This window comes from Macaca nemestrina, chromosome 19, assembly GCF_043159975.1.
Source record: "Macaca nemestrina isolate mMacNem1 chromosome 19, mMacNem.hap1, whole genome shotgun sequence".
Taxonomy (NCBI): Eukaryota; Metazoa; Chordata; class Mammalia; order Primates; family Cercopithecidae; genus Macaca; species Macaca nemestrina.
In genome coordinates, this window is record NC_092143.1 from 74,686,775 (window position 1) to 74,704,223 (window position 17,449).

The window sequence follows — 17,449 nt, forward strand, 5'->3', positions numbered from 1 at the left end:
TTTATTTGCTATTATTTTATTTCTTCTGTAAACTTTTTTTTTATAACTTCTGCTCATTTTTATTAAATTAAAATTTTTATTTGTAAAATTCATTGGTTTTATGGTAAATTATGGCTTTGTAAGTCATATGTTTTACAGATATTTTTCTAGTTTAATCCCTTTTTTAACCTTGTTTGTTGTTTTTATGTAGCCAAATTTATAAATATTTTACTTCAGAATCTGGTTTACATCATGTTTATAAAAGTTTTCCCAACTTTGAGTTAAAAAAAGCATCATTTGGCCGAGCACGGTGGCTCATGTCTGCAATCCCAGCACTTTGGGAGGCCGAGGCAGGTGGATCACGAGGTCAGGAGATCGAGACCATCCTGGCTAACACGGTGAAACCCTGTCTCTACTAAAAATACAAAAAATTAGCTGGGCGCGGTGGTGAGTGCCTGTAGTCCCAGTTACTTGGGAGGCTGAGGCAGGAGAATGGCGTGAACCCGGGAGGCAGAGCTTGCAGTGAACCGAGATCATGCCACTGTACTCTAGCCTGGGCGACAGAGCAAGACTCCGTCTCAAAAACAAACAAACAAACAAACAAAAAACCCATCATTTTAGTTTCCATTTTTTAAATTCCAAAGATGATTCGTTAATCTTTGGTGATACCAATTTCTATCCTGTGTCACTCTTGCTATCTGGAAGTATAACCAAAGTCCCTTACATTCCTCTGTACTAAAACCGTAATCCTGCTGTTTTGGTATTAACACATTTTTGAATAAATTTTTATCATATTGCTGATTCTCTTTTGGAAAGGAGAATCATAAAATTACATCAAAGTCATGGCACCTAAGTTGGAGACAAAACCAGTATCTTAAAGGAGATGGTGCTGGTGTTGAGTCATTATCTAATGACGACTCACCAAGCAATCCTGCTTATTGTTCAGCTCAAATGCACTGGAGAAAACACGATTCTCTAACCACATCTGAGAGTTCAGCCACATGTAGACACATGGAACCTTCACACCTTTCCTCTATCTGTTGTTTAAAAGTGTCAGTGATGCCACAGAAATAACTATTTCATGGAGTGTCACTATTACAGAAATCATGGGCCTGGCAGAGGCTAGAAAGCAACCGACTACCTCAGGTCATATTAGCTACATCGCCATAGAATCACTGCTGCCCCAGTGGAAAGAAGTGAAAAGCCAATTTATCATCTTGCATATACCCTCCTCAATCAGTTGCCTGGAAAACCATGGGGAAATGTAAAAAGCTTTTGGTTCAACAGTTCAGAAAACAAAACCAGTCCCACTACACTCTCCCAGGTGTGGTGCCCTGGGTCCACACCCTCCACTTCCTCCCCCACCGCCACCCTATTCTCTCCTGAAGCTCCCTAGATTTTCTGTTTATGTTTTCCTTCTCTTTCAAGATGCCAACAGTTTCTCCACAAAGCAGTTTACTAAGTCAGTGCCATTAGCATACACAAATCTCAAGTTTTTGGGGAAAAAACCCTGCAAAAAGCCCTTTTTGGTGACCTTGTTCATTTCCTCCCCTAAAAGTGTGAGTTTTTTCAGCCGTATCCCCATAAGGTGCTACCCAGCCCTTTTCCCCACATTGGCGGTGATGAAACATACTTGACCTTCTGATGCAGCCAAATCTGTTTCCCAGGCAGTACTAATTATAATATAGTTACTTTTTCCAAGGAACTGAAATTGGAATCTTGCAATTTCTACTCTTTAATTTTACTTCTGCCAGTGGGTATCAAAGGTGTTGTGTTTGGTTTTCGTTTGTTTGTTTTGCCCATCTTTTGCTTGTCCTCTATGGTGACATCTAACATCTGTTCTTGAGTTGTAGATGGAAGTTCAAAATACATCATCCATGAGTAAACTGACCCAGTAGCATTACTTTATAAAAGTCCATTTTTGTTGCATTTTTTTGGAGATGGAGTCTTGCTCCATTGCCCAGGCTGGAGTGCAGTGGCGTGGTCTCAGCTCACCACAACCTCTGCCGCCTGAGTTCAAGCTATTTTTCTGCCTCAGACTCCCGAGTAGCTGGGACTACAGGCGTGTGCCACCACGACCAGCTAAGTTTTGTGTTTTTAGTAGAGACGGGGTTTCACCATGTTGGCCGGGCTGGTCTCTCGAACCCCTGACATCAGGTGATTCGCCCACCTCAGCCCCTGCAAAATGCTGGGATTACAGGTGTGAGTCACCGCACCCAGCAGTTGCATTTTTATTTAATAACAGATTTGTGGGATTTTTTTTTCTTTTTCTTTTTTAATTTCAAGATCCCAAAGAACATGTCATCTGCAAATAGGGCAGTTGTATTTTGCATTACCTCCACCATGGCCCCTGATAGTAGTCTACCCATGCTAAGAAGTTCCCACTTACCTCTACTTAGACTACTGATTTTGAACCCTACCCAGTCACTTTCAGGCTCAGCCTTGGGATGCCCCGGCCCTTCCTGTTATCACTCTGGTGTGCTCTGGGATTGTCATAACCTCTTATTTTCAGGAAAATGTGTACGAAAAAATAATATCAGGAAAATAACCTCCTTTGATATGAAAGTTCATGCAGTAAATCATACAGGTCAATAGAGCTAATATGTTTAAAGACCTTCTTACTTCTGGGCACATAGATCTAAGTAAGACATAGTGTGTTTTCAACGCAACAGATGCAGAGAAGGAAAAAAACCCAATAAAGCTCAAGTTGTTCTCATTCATTAATTACATTCAGGAAAGAACTCAAAACAACCCAAATAATTTAAGTAACTTTTGAACACAGTGTTTGACCATCCTCAGGCTAACGGCCAAAGAAAGTCAGAAAGAAGAGAAAAACCAAACTCAAACCCAAGCCAAACAAAACACAAAATTCCCATTTCATCATACCGAGTTTTAGGAAATAGGTTTGTTTTCCTGTTGAGGTATGGGACAGCAATTTGGAAGCATACTTTCACTGCATTTTAGGATTGCCTATGGTGTTAAAGGAGGCTATGTTTCTCATTGTCAGAGAAGGACAGGCTGGAGTGAATAGTGTGGTGTCAGAGTGAAATTAGAGGTCATTGTATAAGCCAGGTCTTCCCAACTACTTCAGCATTACTGACATTTGGGTCAGAAAATTCTCAGTTGTGGAGGCTGTCCTGTGTCTTGTTGGATATTTAGCAATATCTCTGGTTTTTATCTTTTATGCACAAGATGTGAGTAGCACTCCCCTTTCCAGCTGTGACAGCCGAAAACATCTCCTGATAGTGCCAAATGTCCCTGGGGCAAAACTGCCCCCTGCGGAGACTCACTAGTGTAAGCAAATGGCATATATATATATGTGTGTGTGTGTATAAATGTACATATATAGGTACATGCAGACACATCTCTTGTGTGTGTATACATATAGAGACAGATACATGCAGACACATCTCTAGATAGATATCTACATAGAGCTCTCTATATAGCTATAGGTATAAATATATTTATAAAGAGAGAGATGTGTCTGCGTGTATGTATATATGTACATATTCACGTACTTCCTAGATTTGTCTCTTGAGACTTGGCAAGCAATGACAAATTAGTAGCAATGAGCTCCTATAGCACCAGGGGTTGAGTTGTAACTACCATTCTTGATTAAAAAGAGCCTGGGCATCTTGGAGAAATGATTTCTTCCAGGGCTGGGGCTAGGGGAACATGAGGTGAGCCTGTAACATCTTATGTCAGAAAGTAAGAAAGGCTCAAGAAATGAGGGGGACATATCAAAATGACACAGGAGTTTGCTTGAAGGTGCTCCTTCTCACCAAATCTGGGGCAGCAAATTAAAAAAATTTGAGCAGTACAATGAACAATAATTTAATAAAATAAGATTACACAGTCCATACTAAATAAATAAATGAGAGAAAAAGAGAGCTCTTCCTTACTCAACTAATGGATCTCAACGAATGAGTGTAGAACAGTAATGATTCCATCATTAGAAGATCACACAGGCTGGTAGTAATTGATTCAGGCAACAGAAATTCAATGGATGCTAAAACTAGTGGGTGAAAGTGGGTGAGTAACAGTATATTTACATCTTACAACTTTTGGAAAGACATCAGCTTGACTGAGGAACATGTGATTGTCATCTCGCCTAAGTGCTTTTATTGAAAGATCGAGAGAAAGACGTCTAAATTATGATAGAGTCCAGAGTTAAATGAGCACGTATAATTATATTTATCAGCATCAGCGCTTGGCAAAATAAATATTTGTTAAACGAATGAATAATATCTCTCTATTAAATATAATATATGGCTGTTGTGTCAATGTCAAAATCATAAAGGTACCATCATGACATATGAGCAGAGGAGCTGGCTGCAATTTTCTTCGCCTAAATAAATTTTTATCCTATCAGCAGAGGGGTTTTAAATGTTAGCCCTTCAGCTATACACATGATTTAGAGTTTTGATGCTGAAAAAAAACCACATATCTACTAGTAGAGTAAAGAAGTCATGTTTGAATTATTCCTTTGTATTCATAGAGTCTTTAAATATGAAGTCTCACTGTGGTAAACTGATGGAAATACCAACACGTGAATTTATTATTAGGAGTAAAAGTTGTACATTGTACTTTATATCATTAAGCAGCATGAATTTTTTCCCAATATAATCCATAGGTTCCCAAGCAGCATGAATGTTTTTTAAAAACGTAGAGTGATTTAGATTTTTGTTGGCTTGTACACCAATAGTTCCTCCCTATTACAACCGTCTTTAAAATGCTCAGATGATCTGATTTGCACACTAGTCCTGTTAGCCAAAAGACCTTGAAGACTTACCTGCTCAGGAATTTTTCCCTCCTAAATGGCTCACCCCACCATTTGTGGTTTCTCTATGGTTTATGTAATTTAGTAGTTCATATTCCTCCACTCGCCATCCACACACACTGCTGTTTCTTTTCTCTGCTTCTTTATGGTATTCTGTCTGCACCACTAGTTTCTATCTGTATTTGTATCCAGAAAAGCACCTAATTCTCAAGACATTTGTTGAACTCATCTGACTGCAACAACACACTTGTAGTTTTTCATATTTAACCTGCTAGGTATCTGGTTTATGGAACAAAATCCATTGGCTCTTGAGTTGTTGCTATGTTGATGCTCTCAAGTCTTTTCTTGGAAGAGCATTTGAACATAGAGACATATTTCTCACCTCAGTAATTATGCTGAAAGTTCATAATGTTCCTTAAAAATATTTCTAAAGATGCAAGAAAGGGGATTGGAATTAAGTGGTTTAATTTATTGATGGTTTTTAGCACAAGTGAAGAGAGAAGAAGATATACTACTAATAATTTAATAGTGATGATGATAATAATAGTTCTGTTATATAGAGACCTTATTATGTGCCAGGCATGGTTCCAAGCGCTTCAAATACATTAGTTCATTTAATCTTGACAACACCTTAAAGTAAGTACAATTATCCCCCGATTTATAGAGGCAGAAATTGAGCCACAGAGAAGTTAAGTAACTTATTCAAAGTAAGAAAGCTGGTAAGTCATGGAACCTGGGCTAAACACAGTTGGTCTGGCCCCAGAGTACGGATCCTCATCCACTATGCTGAATTCATATGCCTTATGATTTCCATGCAAAATTTTCTTTTGTCACTGATATGGTTTGACTCTGTGTCCCTTCCCAAATCTCATGTTGAATTGTGATCTTCAGCGTCAGAGATGGGGTCTGGTGGGAGGTGACTGGCCCATGGAGGTGTTTTCTAATGTTTTAGCACCATCCCCTTAGTGCTGTCTCGTGATTGAGTTCTCAGGAGATCTGGTTGTTTGAAAGGAACTCTTTGCTCTGTCTTCCTGCTGCTCTGGCCATGTGAAGACATGCCTGCTTCCCCTCCGCCTTCCACCATCATTGTAAGTTTCCTGAAGCCTCCTAGCCATGGAGAACTGTGAGCCAATTAAACCTCTTTTTCTTGATAAATTACCCAGTCTCAGGTATGTCTTTATGTTGCTGGAAGTCAGGGACCCTGAACGGAGGGACCGGCTGTAGCCATGCCAGAAGAACATAAATTATGAAGATTTCATGGACATTTATAAGTTCCCCAAATTAATTCTTTTATAATTTCTTATGCCTGTCTTTACTGCAATCTCTGAACATAAATTGTGAAGATTTCATGGACATTTATCACTTCCCCAATCAATACTCTTGTGATTTCCTATGCCTGTCTTTAATCTCTTAATCCTATCATCTTCATAAACTGAGGATGAATGTCACCTCAGGACCCTGTGATGATTGTTTTAACTGCACAAATTGTTTAAACAATATGAAATCTGGGCACCTTGAAAAAAGAACAGGATAACAGTGGTGTTCAGGGAATAAGGGAGATAACCATTAGGTCTGGCTGCCTGAGAGCCTGGTGGAACAGAGCCATATTTCTCTTCTTTCAAAAGCAAATAGGAGAAATGTCACTGAATTCTTTTTCTCAGCAAGGAACAGCCCTGGGAAAGAGAATGCGTGCCTAGGGGTAGGCCTCTAAAATGGCTGCTCTAGGGACGTCTGTCTTTTACAGTTGTAGATAAGGGATGAAATAAGCCCTGGTCTCCTGTAGCGCTCCCAGGCTTATTAGGAGGAGGAAATTCCCGCCTAATAAATTTTGGTCAGACTGGTTGTCTGCTCTCAAATCTGTCTCCTGATAAGATGTTATCAATGACAATGCGTGCCTGAAACTTCATTATCAATTTTAATTTCGCCCCGTCCTGTGATCTTGCCCTGCCTCCATTTGCCTTGTGATATTCTATAACCTTGTGAAGCATGTGATCTCTGCGACCCACACCCTATTTGTACACTCCCTCCCTTTTTGAAAATCACTAATAAAAACTTGCTGGTTTTGCGGCTTGGAGGGCATCACGGAACCTGCCAACATGTGTTGTCTCCCCCAGATACCCAGCTTTAAAATTTCTCTTTTGTACTCTTTCCCTTTATTTCTCAGACTGGTTGACACTTAGGGAAAATAGAAGAAGACTCACGTTGAAATATTGGGGGATGAATTTCTAATGTTTTAGCACCATCCCCCTAGTGCTGTCTGTGATTGAGTTCTCACGTGATCTAGTTGTTTGAAAGGAACCATTTGCTCTGTCTTCCTCCTGCCCTGGCCATGTGAAGACATTCTTGCTTCCCCTCTGCCTTCCACCATCATTGTAAGTTTCCTGAGGCCTCCTAGCCATGGAGAACTGTGAGCCAATTAAACCTCTTATTCTGTATAAATTACCCAGTCTCAGGTATGTCTTTATATCAATCTGAGAATAGACTAATACAGTCACCTTTTTTGGTAATTTCATTTTTAGATAGAAGAAACTTGAGAGTAAAGTAAGGTTGTTTGCCTAATCTAATCACACTCTGAGCCAAGACCTCACAGTCTAAAGCTATCAAGGTGTAGCACATTATCCCCATAAATTTGCAAATGAATTTGAAAGGAAATGAGTTGACAAAGCAGATTCCACAATTCTGACCACTCCAGAAACAGAGTTAGGTCACTGTCTCTGTAGCAGAAGACAGATGCCCCACCATGGGTTTTGGTTCAAAAGTCAAAGCATCTTTGTGATTTTCTAAGTGCAAACACAGATGCCAATACTTGGAAGTGCTCTTCTAAACCACCTTTTGTCTGATTATAACCTTCAGCAGGCAGCAGGAAGCCTTACTCTGTGTTACTCTGGGGTCATCATGCAGAGTCTCTGGGTGTGTGTACAGAAAGGGCTCTATAGATTTCTCTCTGGGGGCAGATGAAGCCCAAAAACATGTTCTATTCCTATGACACGTGCATTTTAGCAGGATCAACAGTAGTACAAACCAAATGTATTTCTCTCAGCTGAACTTTAAATTCTATGCTGTGGATGCTGGTCATCTACCCGTGAGCAAAACTGATGTTCGTCTACATTTTTCTCAAAAAAGAGTGTGAGGAACATTCTATAGCTAAATATTTGTACATGTTCTATTTCTTTTCTTAGAATGAATTCCCTAGAAGTGGAATGACTGCACCAAAGTCTATACAAACATTTCTGAAGCTTGCAGTCTTGTACATCAATTGCCAGATCACTCTGCAGAAACATGGTGCTAGCTTACGGTGTCACCAGCCAGTGTCTAAATAAGTGTCTGTTGGGCTAATAACACCAGCTATTATCTTAAACAGAACAAAAAGCAAACTTCGCCAATTCAATGTGTGGGGAAATGGTGTTTTATTATTTTAATGCATACTTATTTTATTTCTAATGAGGATAATATTTTATGTGCTGTGTGGGCCATAGGAAGTTCTTTTGCGAACAGTCTGCTGTGAACACATTCTTTTCCTATTTTTCTATTGAGTTACATAAAACTCTATTTTCATGAAAACAACCATAAGTACAACTAGCTGAGTAGTTGCCATGGGTGTGGTACTGTGCTAAGCTCACTGCTATCTTCTTCATGGCAAATATTTTCCCAGGTGGTTTGTGTTTTAAAATACTCTTGTGAAATCATCACTCCCATTTCTTGAGGGAGTTTTTGGAGCAGTCTGTTTTAGAAGTCTACATTAGTTCATTTTTAGCATTTAACATCTTGAGTGGGGGCCTGTGTAGGCTGCCCCTGAGATTGTGCGGCTCTGAGCGTGTCCGGCAATAGGAAGGGTGCCGGGTCCCAGCCTGAGGGTACATGTACTCAGTCGCTACCCTGGATACCACAGCCTGTGACTGTGCTGGGGACCTCAGAATTAGGTTCCAGGTGCTCCATGGGGATCGTTCTGTGCCTGCTCTTCCACGGATCCCAAAGGGACAGAACCCTGAGGGCCAACATGCTGAGGGACACTGATGCCACTTTCCAGTGACACTAAAATATGGGATCACAGTGGTCCAGAGAGCTCTTGGACACTTACTTAAGCATCTCTTGAAAACTGCACAGGATTATGATTGAGGAAAAACAGCAACGACCCACTAGCCCTCAAAATATCGTGAGGCAGAGACATTTCTCTTGTGGTTTTGGAAACGGTCTACCCTGTTGCCATGGTTACGCAAAAGCTGGTTTAAAATGGCTCCTATATTGGCATCTGGGCTGGGGCCTAACTACTCGTCTCCACCATTTTCTCTACTGCCTACCCCTTCCTCTCCTCCAAGAAGGCTGTAAGCACCCGGCATGGCTTCTGGGTATAGTCGCTGTGCCAAGCCTAAGGCTGGGCCAGTCCTCCGAACTGCTCCTGCCTCCACCGGCTTCACTCTACCTAGTCTGGACTTGCCACATGTACGCTGCTGCCTGGGCTCCCTTCAGCTTCTCACCGGCATCTCACTGGCTGTTATTGCCTTTCCTTGCTTGGAGAGGTAAGACTTGAGCTTTGGCTTGGGAATTGGGGTTGAAATAGGCAAAAGCAGTCTTTCCATCTGCTTTGGCTCCGGCCCATTAGGCTGGTGGAACCCGGGGAAGGAGCTCTTCACTCCATTCTGCCCTGTTCACTGGGTCTGTTCCTGGGGATCAGGAATCACCTGCTTCTTCCCTGGGCTGGGGCCTCCCTCAGGGACTGCCGCAGAAGGGCAGGGCGTGGAAAATGGTCAGGTGGTGGTTTTCAAATCTGGATATGCTTTGGCATGGATTAGGACATTTGTTAAATCTAGGTTTCTGGGCCCTGTTTCCCTTTGTCTCAATAGGATAAGGTAGGACCTGAGAGTCTATGTTTGTAATTAATTAATTCATTAATTATGCACAAGGTAATTCAAATGCAGCTCATCTGGCCTTTGGAAAGCAGTGAATTGGGAGTAGGTCAAGTAGGTCACTTGTCCTGGCCAAAAGCATCTAAGGACATATTGCTTTCAACATCCTCCTTCTCGTAAACCTGAATGGTTGTTTAGTGCCACCTTTGCACAGATAATTTTTTTAAATGTAAGGTAACTATAGTAATGATTAATACCAGTTAAAGAAGATTGCTTTTTGTAAGTGTGGCCTATAAATATAGCACCCAGTAAGGCATTTGGGAGTTCGCATTTGGCTTCCAACACCACCTTGGCCTTGATGGTGACTCATCTCCTCATCCAGAGATTGCAAGGTTGATGAATCTACAGTGCTCTAGCTTTCATATCCTCTGCTGTGCACCCTCGGTTTCTCATTCTCTTGTTCCTGCTTTCTTACCTGCACATCTCCCATAATGAGGGCTGCTGCGGCAGACACCAGACACCTACAGGCGTGGTCCCAGAAGCAGAAAGGTTGTCTAAGGGTGTCCAAAATATATTTAAGCGTCCTAATAAGGCTGCTTCTAAAGTTGCCCACATGGTTGAGTCTAGAGCATGTCAATATCCATTTGGGAAGGGCCCTTTAAAAGCCACTGGGCAGGCGAAGGTTGTAGGTGAGTGCATACACACAGCCCAGGCCAAAGAATTCATGACATCCCACCTCCCACAGATTGTAGGAGTCAAAAAGTTCCCTTGAGCAGTTTTTCCCTCTAGACAGCCAGCCAATAACATCAACAAAAAGTGCCTCATGTGCATCTTCTGAAGCTCAGCGGCAGATGGGAACAACCCCCACAAAGATTGTGCCAGAATGAAGCTGTGATACCAGCCTCTAAGATGGAACACTGCAGAAATACCCTTGGTGGGGAGCCCAGACCCTGCCTACCAGCAGAAGCCAAATCTACCTCCTGCACTTCCCACGTGGCCAAAGGAGGTGTGGCTAGGGAGAAAGTATGAAATGTGACAAGGGCAGCAGGGACAGGGCTACATTGGGAGGAGTCTGGCCTGGTCTCTGTCAATCTATCTCATAGATAAAAAACATGAACAGGACCAGTGTAAAAAACAATCACTTTCCCAGCCCTAAATACTCATTCCATATCCATTTGACCACTTGGTGCTAGGCACTAACTGGCCAGAAACATAAAACACTTAAATCAACTGGTGCACATGTCATTAGAAAAAAAATTCAAGAAAGAAAAAGAATCACCTTCAGCTTAGAAAATATGCTCCTGGATGCAGCATGGAAGCTGGGTAGGAAAAGCTGGGCCACACTCGATTCCTACAGAAGGACCATTCAAAGGATAGACTGGGGACTGGGCTGGGGGAGATGACAGAAGTTAGGGGTTCAGCCTGCCGTCCAAACGAGTTCCACAACTTAGAGCAACATGAAAATCTCTACAGATTCCATGGGGAAACTTTTGACTTGGGAGCTGCAGTTGGTTCAAGATAGTGGATCACTGGGTGAGGCATTGCACTTGGAAATTCACGCATTTATGCGACGACTATTCTATGGACTTAGGTTCTTCTAACTTCAGAGGCTGTGCTCTTCGTGAGTCACCATCTTGGCCCTGTTACTAGGAGCTAAAGCCAAAATAAGAGGGGAATTCAGATGGCTTCTGCCTTTCTGTAGCTTACAGTGCAGTGGGAAAATGGATGTGAATAAAATGATCACCAAATACATGCAGTGGGCTCAGAATTTATCATCATGATTCAGGTTGCAGATGTGGAATGCTCTCTGTTTTCCCTATGTGAACTCCATTTGTTCTCAAGACCCCATTTCTGCCAAGGAGTTCAAGGGGTATTTTTCATAACCTTTTTTGTAATTTCACAGCCAATTTAGAAATCAAGTTTGATGGATTCAAAGCTTATTGATTAATGAAAGGACTCTTGTCTCTTCTCGGGAGGTTTCGCCTCCACTGCTCCTCTCTAGGTTTGCATCTGGGAGCAGAAAAATAACACAGCAGCTTTCTGGCTGTCTATTGTTCCTTTCCTGAAAGCCTAGTCCTCCTGGTGATTGGCCACTGGCCTTAACACCCTTGCATCCAGTCCTATCTGGGAGAGAAACTAAAGACATGGTGTGAATGCTCCCTTTCTCATAGTCGTTTAGATTTTGTATCTGTCTGTGGTTCAGACAGAATGGAGGGATAGAGGAGAGGTTGGCTAAAAGGAGAGAGTCTGATACAATGTTTTCCAGTAGCCACAAAAAAATCGGTAGATCCATCAAAATCATAGTGTTTAAAGAGACCCTATCTTCCTCCATAATATCCCCAGTCTCCTATAGTCATACTGTCAAAGGGCATCAATGAGGGGCCGAGTCTGGGGTCACTCGAGGTCACTGGAGGCCATTAAACACTAAATGACGGATTTGAGCCTGTGCCACACTCAGCAGGCAGCAGCCATGCAAGGAGGGTAGTCTCTCTGGGTAGATATTCTAGGTAAGAGTCATTTTATTTAGTGAATTTGCCTAATCACTAAAAATGGAACAGCACTTACTAAAAGGATGTAGTGACAAAGTACAGACTTTTCCCTTAAAGCTTCTTCATTCATTTGAATTAGTGACCACAGCCACGACCCTGTGAAAGTAGACTGCAGCGATGTGAGTTTTCCTAAAGGTCCTGATTCTGAAAAGAATGCTTTCAAGGCCTATACATGTTAGACAAGCCAGGCAGCTCCCTGGGAAGGAGAGGCTCTCCAGAGGAGACTTGCAAAGATGAGTTAATTCAAACTCATAATCATCGACTGATTCATTCCTCCACTCACTCAATAAATGTTTAAATATCTAGGGGCATCTGCTATATGTTGGTATAGATGGATTGATGGAGGGATGTATGGAGAGAGAGAGAGGGAGGGAGATAAGAAGAGAGGCAGACAGGGAACGAGAGAGAGAGAGAGAGAATAATACGTATTATAAGGAAGGGGTATTCTATGCCTTCAAAACACTAACAGACCTTTTGGTGACATAAGAGTATATATATGCACAGAGTAAAACAATATTTTCAGAATTAAGGGTAATGGCAGACATCTCTGTCATGATTTGGAACCAAACAGAGGCCAAGGGAATGGAAACGACCGATCAAAGAGGCACAGCCAGGGCAGGTCCTGGGTAGGCCGTGAAGAGGAGATAAAATGTGTAGACACAAAGAGAGAAAGTGTTCATGGAGCAGTGACTACACAAGTCTGGCTGGAGTGAGGGGGGTCTTTTGAAAAGAAGCATGAGGCAGTGTGATGAAGGATCAAAAGCACAGGTTTTAGAATGAAGCATTTCTGAATTCAAACCCCTGTTCCATTTCTCAGTGCTGTGTAGCCCAGAGCAGTGACTTAGCCTTGCTGTGCCTCAGATTTTTTAAACCTTTGAAACTGGAACAAAACCATCTGTCTAATGCAGTTTCTGTAATGATGGTAGAAAAGAATACATACTGGCCTGGCATAGGCAAATGCTAGTTCCCTTACCTCTTGTACACGATGCTTTATAACACACAACACACGTCCATAGATACTAGCCATTTGGCCCTCACCATAACCTTGTGACATGGATAAAGCAGGTATAAATAGCATCATTTTATGGGTGCTCGGAGATTTTTACTATACATCCCTCTTTAGGAAAATAGAGAAAAAGAAATAAATGGAAAAACACTCTACGATTAACTCAAACGAAGACTTGAGGATTAATTAAGTGTTGGGATTTAATTCAATAGGTAATAGGATACCACTGAATAGTCTACATCAGAAAAATGAAGGGTTAGCAGTATTTTAGGAAGGGTAATCTGGTAGGCAAATTGGATGGAGAAGGAGTGACTCAAGTATGCCTCCAAGGCAAGTATTTTGGGTGTTGCTGCTAATAGAAGTATCAGATTACTATGCTTCATGATGGGCTGCTGATGCAATTTGACATCATTTCCTCATCACCAGGAAGACATGTGCAGTGGTCCATCTGCTGTTCTTGTTTGCCTCTTCCTCCCTTGCAAAGTGATGATAAAGATAATGACAGTAATACAAATGACATAATAGCTCGGGGGTCTGAGTATCAATGGTGTAGTAGAACTGTGTTTATACAGTAAAACTGAATCTTCAAAATGTTGAAGATGAGGACTGTCATGATCTGAGAGGTTTATAACTGGCCTAGGGTAACGGAGCTAGTGTTGAGAATACAGGTTTGAAACCAGCTCTCATTCCAAAGTCTAAGCCTTTTCTACTCTGCCATTTTCCCTTTGGGATTTGGGAGACTGTCTTTCATTATGGCAAGGAAATATTTTATTTATACAAACTCTGCACAACAGTCAAACCCCCAGTGTTGGCTTCCTTAAGGACTTTATTGATGGCACCAAGAAAAGACTTAACCAGCTCACAATAGAGAGTACTGTCTTGAGGGGCATTGCAGCCTCTGCTGGGGTCAGATCACCATCTTACAGAGTCTTAACCTGTGACCGGGGTACAGGCTGAACCCCCCTGGAGACTTATCTGCCACATCAGCCTCCTACTACTCTTTCTTTGCAAGTCCAAGTCTGCACAGACAATAGAGTATTTCTAAGACACAATCTCATACTGATGTGAATCTGCTGAAAGCCATCTGTTTTCTCTGGATCAAGAGTGAGCTCCGAAGCCCAGTGATCAAGGCCTTCATCACCTGGCCTGGGCCTCTCTCAGCTCCACTCTTTGCCCTACAATTTGTCCCCAAGTGGCACACAAAATTCTTGTTTTCCCCACAGACCATGACATTTCCAGTTGGCGCTGAGCCTTTTCCTTTCCTGTACTTTTACATTTTCATTTCCCCAATTCCTCCTAATAGGGGCAGCATTTGAAAAGGATGGCTTCCCCCTTGTTCCAGAATAGGTGCTTCTTCCCCCACGTGCCTCCATAATTCCATATGCATTTGACCATTATTTCCCAACAACACTGTATTAACGTCTTCTGGATATATTCCTGTCGATTAGATTGTGAATGCCTTGAGATAAAATTCTGTTGTTTGATTCATCATCTTTGCATAATTTCTGGCTGGTAGTAAAGGTTTAAATATGATGTTTGAATGAATAAATGAGTGAAATATTCTCAAAAAGCATTCTAAAAAGGTTCCTCCAGTATCCCAGTATCCACAAAACGATTCACAATTTGGAGGTATATATGGGATAATGTGTCAACTTTTAGCTTACCCAAGAACAAAGAAGCAGGAACGACGAACCATCACTGAGAAGCTCTAATTAGGAGGCTGAAATCCAATGAAGGTGGGTGGAGGGAGGGACACACACCCATGTTGTGTAGGCATTGGAAACTAGTCAACTCTGACATGTAGGCTATGCTCCTTGGCTCTTATTTAAAACCAGTTTGCAGAGAACTCATGGAGGAACACATGGAAAGTGTAATGCAGGGAAAGAATTAGCTCTAAATGGAGGCTGAAACAGGGGCACGCCCTGGAGAGGCCAGCTTCTGAAATAATGTGCACAGGAAGAGGAGATTGCTGTAGACTTCACGACTTGATGTGTGCTTTGAAGGCATCACATTGCATTTATTGCAATTCCTGCTTACATAACATAACAACCGTGTATTAGTCTGTTCTCAGGCTGCTCATAAAGACATACCTGAGAATGGGTAATTTATAAAGGAAAGATGTTTAATTGACTCACAGTTCCACATGGCTGGGGAGGCCTCACAATCATGGCAGAAGGTGAATGAGGAGCAAAGTTATGTCTTACAAGGTGGTAGGCAAGAGAGAGCCTGTGCAGGGGCACTCCCATGTATAAAGCCATCAGATCTCATGAGACTTATTCACTACCACAAGAACAGTATGGGGGAACCTGCGCCTATGATTCAATTATCTCCACCTGACCCCGCCCTCGATACAGGGAAATTATTATAATTCAAGGTGAGATTTGGGTGGGGGTACAGCGAAACCATATCAAACCAGCACACTTACAATTTAGCTACCCAACATCATGTTCACCTCTCTGAGATGCAGTGCTAAATCAGAAGTAATCGAATTTAGCAATGATAAATCAGATACGAACAAGGTAGCTGGGTTTATTACAAAATTTTTGTAATAAAGCTTACACTGTTTCCTCATAGGAGGTCCCCTCAGACACCTGCTCAGAGCCAATTTATCTTTATTTTACACGTGATTCTAGAAGGGGGTGGGCACATATAATAGCGATTAAGTGTGAGGGCTTTGGAGCCAACTGCGTTCATTCCAGTCTGACTCTGATGTTTGCGAGGTAAGTCACCACGAACGAGCTCTTTAGACCCCCTGCACCCCAGTTTCCTCAGTTGTACAGTGGAAGGATCAATAGGCTATACTTACAGGGCTGTTGTTAGGATAAAAGTACTCAGCAGATATTAGTTATTATGAAATGTGGTTATCTAGCATCTAATCTCACAGTGAATTAGAAGCAGTGAGGAAAACGGTGTTACAAAGTCTTGTGTGCTGAAAATTAAGGCAACTGAAGTTTTGGCAGCAACACAGGCACTAGAAGCCGAAACATACACATTCAAAAAGGGCAAGAGTTTGGGGCTATTGGCCCAGTCATTGGAAAACATTAAAAACTCCCTGTCCTTTTGAAGCTTTCATCTGACTAGGGAGCTGAACATGAAACAGATGAATGCAGGGGGGTTGTAGCTCAGTGGTAGAGATTTGACTGCAGATGAATACATAATATCAGATACAACAGGAGGTATGAGGGAAAATAAAGAAGGGCCTGGGGAGAAGAAGTGTTAGGGGATGAGCAAAAGCCTCTCTGAGGAGGAGACGTTCAAGCTGAGACTTACATGTACGAGAGTGCGATGCATGTAGAAATCTGGGAAAGGGCATTCTTGGCAGAGGGACGTGCAGGTGCGAGGTTGCGAGCCTCTGTTGTACTTGATGGGTTTTTAGATCATTAGAATGCTACCTCCATGAGGGAGACCCGTTTGTCTGTTTCATTCACTGCTATACTCCAGGTGCCCAGGAGAATGCCAGATAGGTGGTATTTGCTCAATTAAAATTCTTGAATAAATGAATGCAAGGAGACAGGAGTAGCTGGAGCATTGGAGAAGTGTGGTGCAAGAGGAAGTCCACCAGACAGCAGGGTGCATATCATGTGGGGCCCATGGGCCATGGTGGGGACTTCAGAGATGCTCTAAGAATAATGGGAGGTGACCGGAGGCATGTTGGCTGCTGGGCGGGAATACACAGTAGTGGACAAGACTGGAAACAAAGCAAGCAGGTAGCAGAATAATCCAGGCTGAGGTGATTGGGCTTGAACTAGAAAAGGAACAGTGAAGGTGATGGCAAGTGCCCCAGTTCTAGGTAAACACTATGTTCATCACTGCATAACTTTTATAGAGTATGAAACTGGAGGAGGACTCGTTCACCAATAGCAAGGGAGTAGACAGGGAAGAGGTGGCAGAAGTGTATTATTGAAAATTGTGCAGCAATGAACCTGATAGCAAACAGAAACAGGGATAAATATTAAAAATGTGGGCCAGTGGCTTATGTGGGTGGTGGCTCATGCCTGCAATCCCAGCACTTTGGGAGGCCGAGGCAGGTGGATCACTTAAGGTCAGGAGTTTGAGACCAGCCTGGCCAACATGGTGAAATCCCATCTCTATTAAAAATACAAAAGTTAGCCGGGTGTGGTGGCGGGCACCTGCAGCCCCAGCTACTCAGAAGGCTGAGGCACAAATCTCTTGAACCTGGGAGGTGGAGGTTGTAGTGAGCTGAGATCGCACCACTGCATTCCAGCCTGGGTGACAGAGTGAGACTCTATCTCAAAAAAAAAAAAAAAAAGTGACATAGAGTATACATTTT

The 17,449-nt window shown here is 42.3% G+C and overlaps 2 protein-coding genes across 29 annotated transcripts in view; one reads left to right on the plus strand and one right to left on the minus strand.

Moving 5' to 3' along the window:
• The window catches only part of LOC105478829 (DLG associated protein 1), a 493,816-nt gene that overhangs the window by 415,508 nt on the left and 60,859 nt on the right, over nt 1-17,449 (minus strand). The gene's annotated exons all lie outside the window — the stretch shown is intronic.
• Nucleotides 1-17,449, plus strand: part of LOC139360127 (uncharacterized) — a 149,883-nt gene that overhangs the window by 48,093 nt on the left and 84,341 nt on the right. For 7 of the 22 annotated variants that reach the window (XR_011617267.1, XR_011617271.1, XR_011617265.1 and 4 more), the window contains exon 1: nt 9,095-9,276. The exons of the other annotated variants lie outside the window; for them this stretch is intronic. Coding sequence is in view for 1 of the 7 variants with exons in the window: in XM_071085843.1 (XP_070941944.1) it covers nt 9,095-9,276 (182 nt within the window). In the remaining 6 variants the exon portion in view is untranslated. Of the gene's footprint in view, nt 1-9,094; nt 9,277-17,449 lie in introns of those variants that run through there. 22 annotated transcript variants of the gene reach the window in all.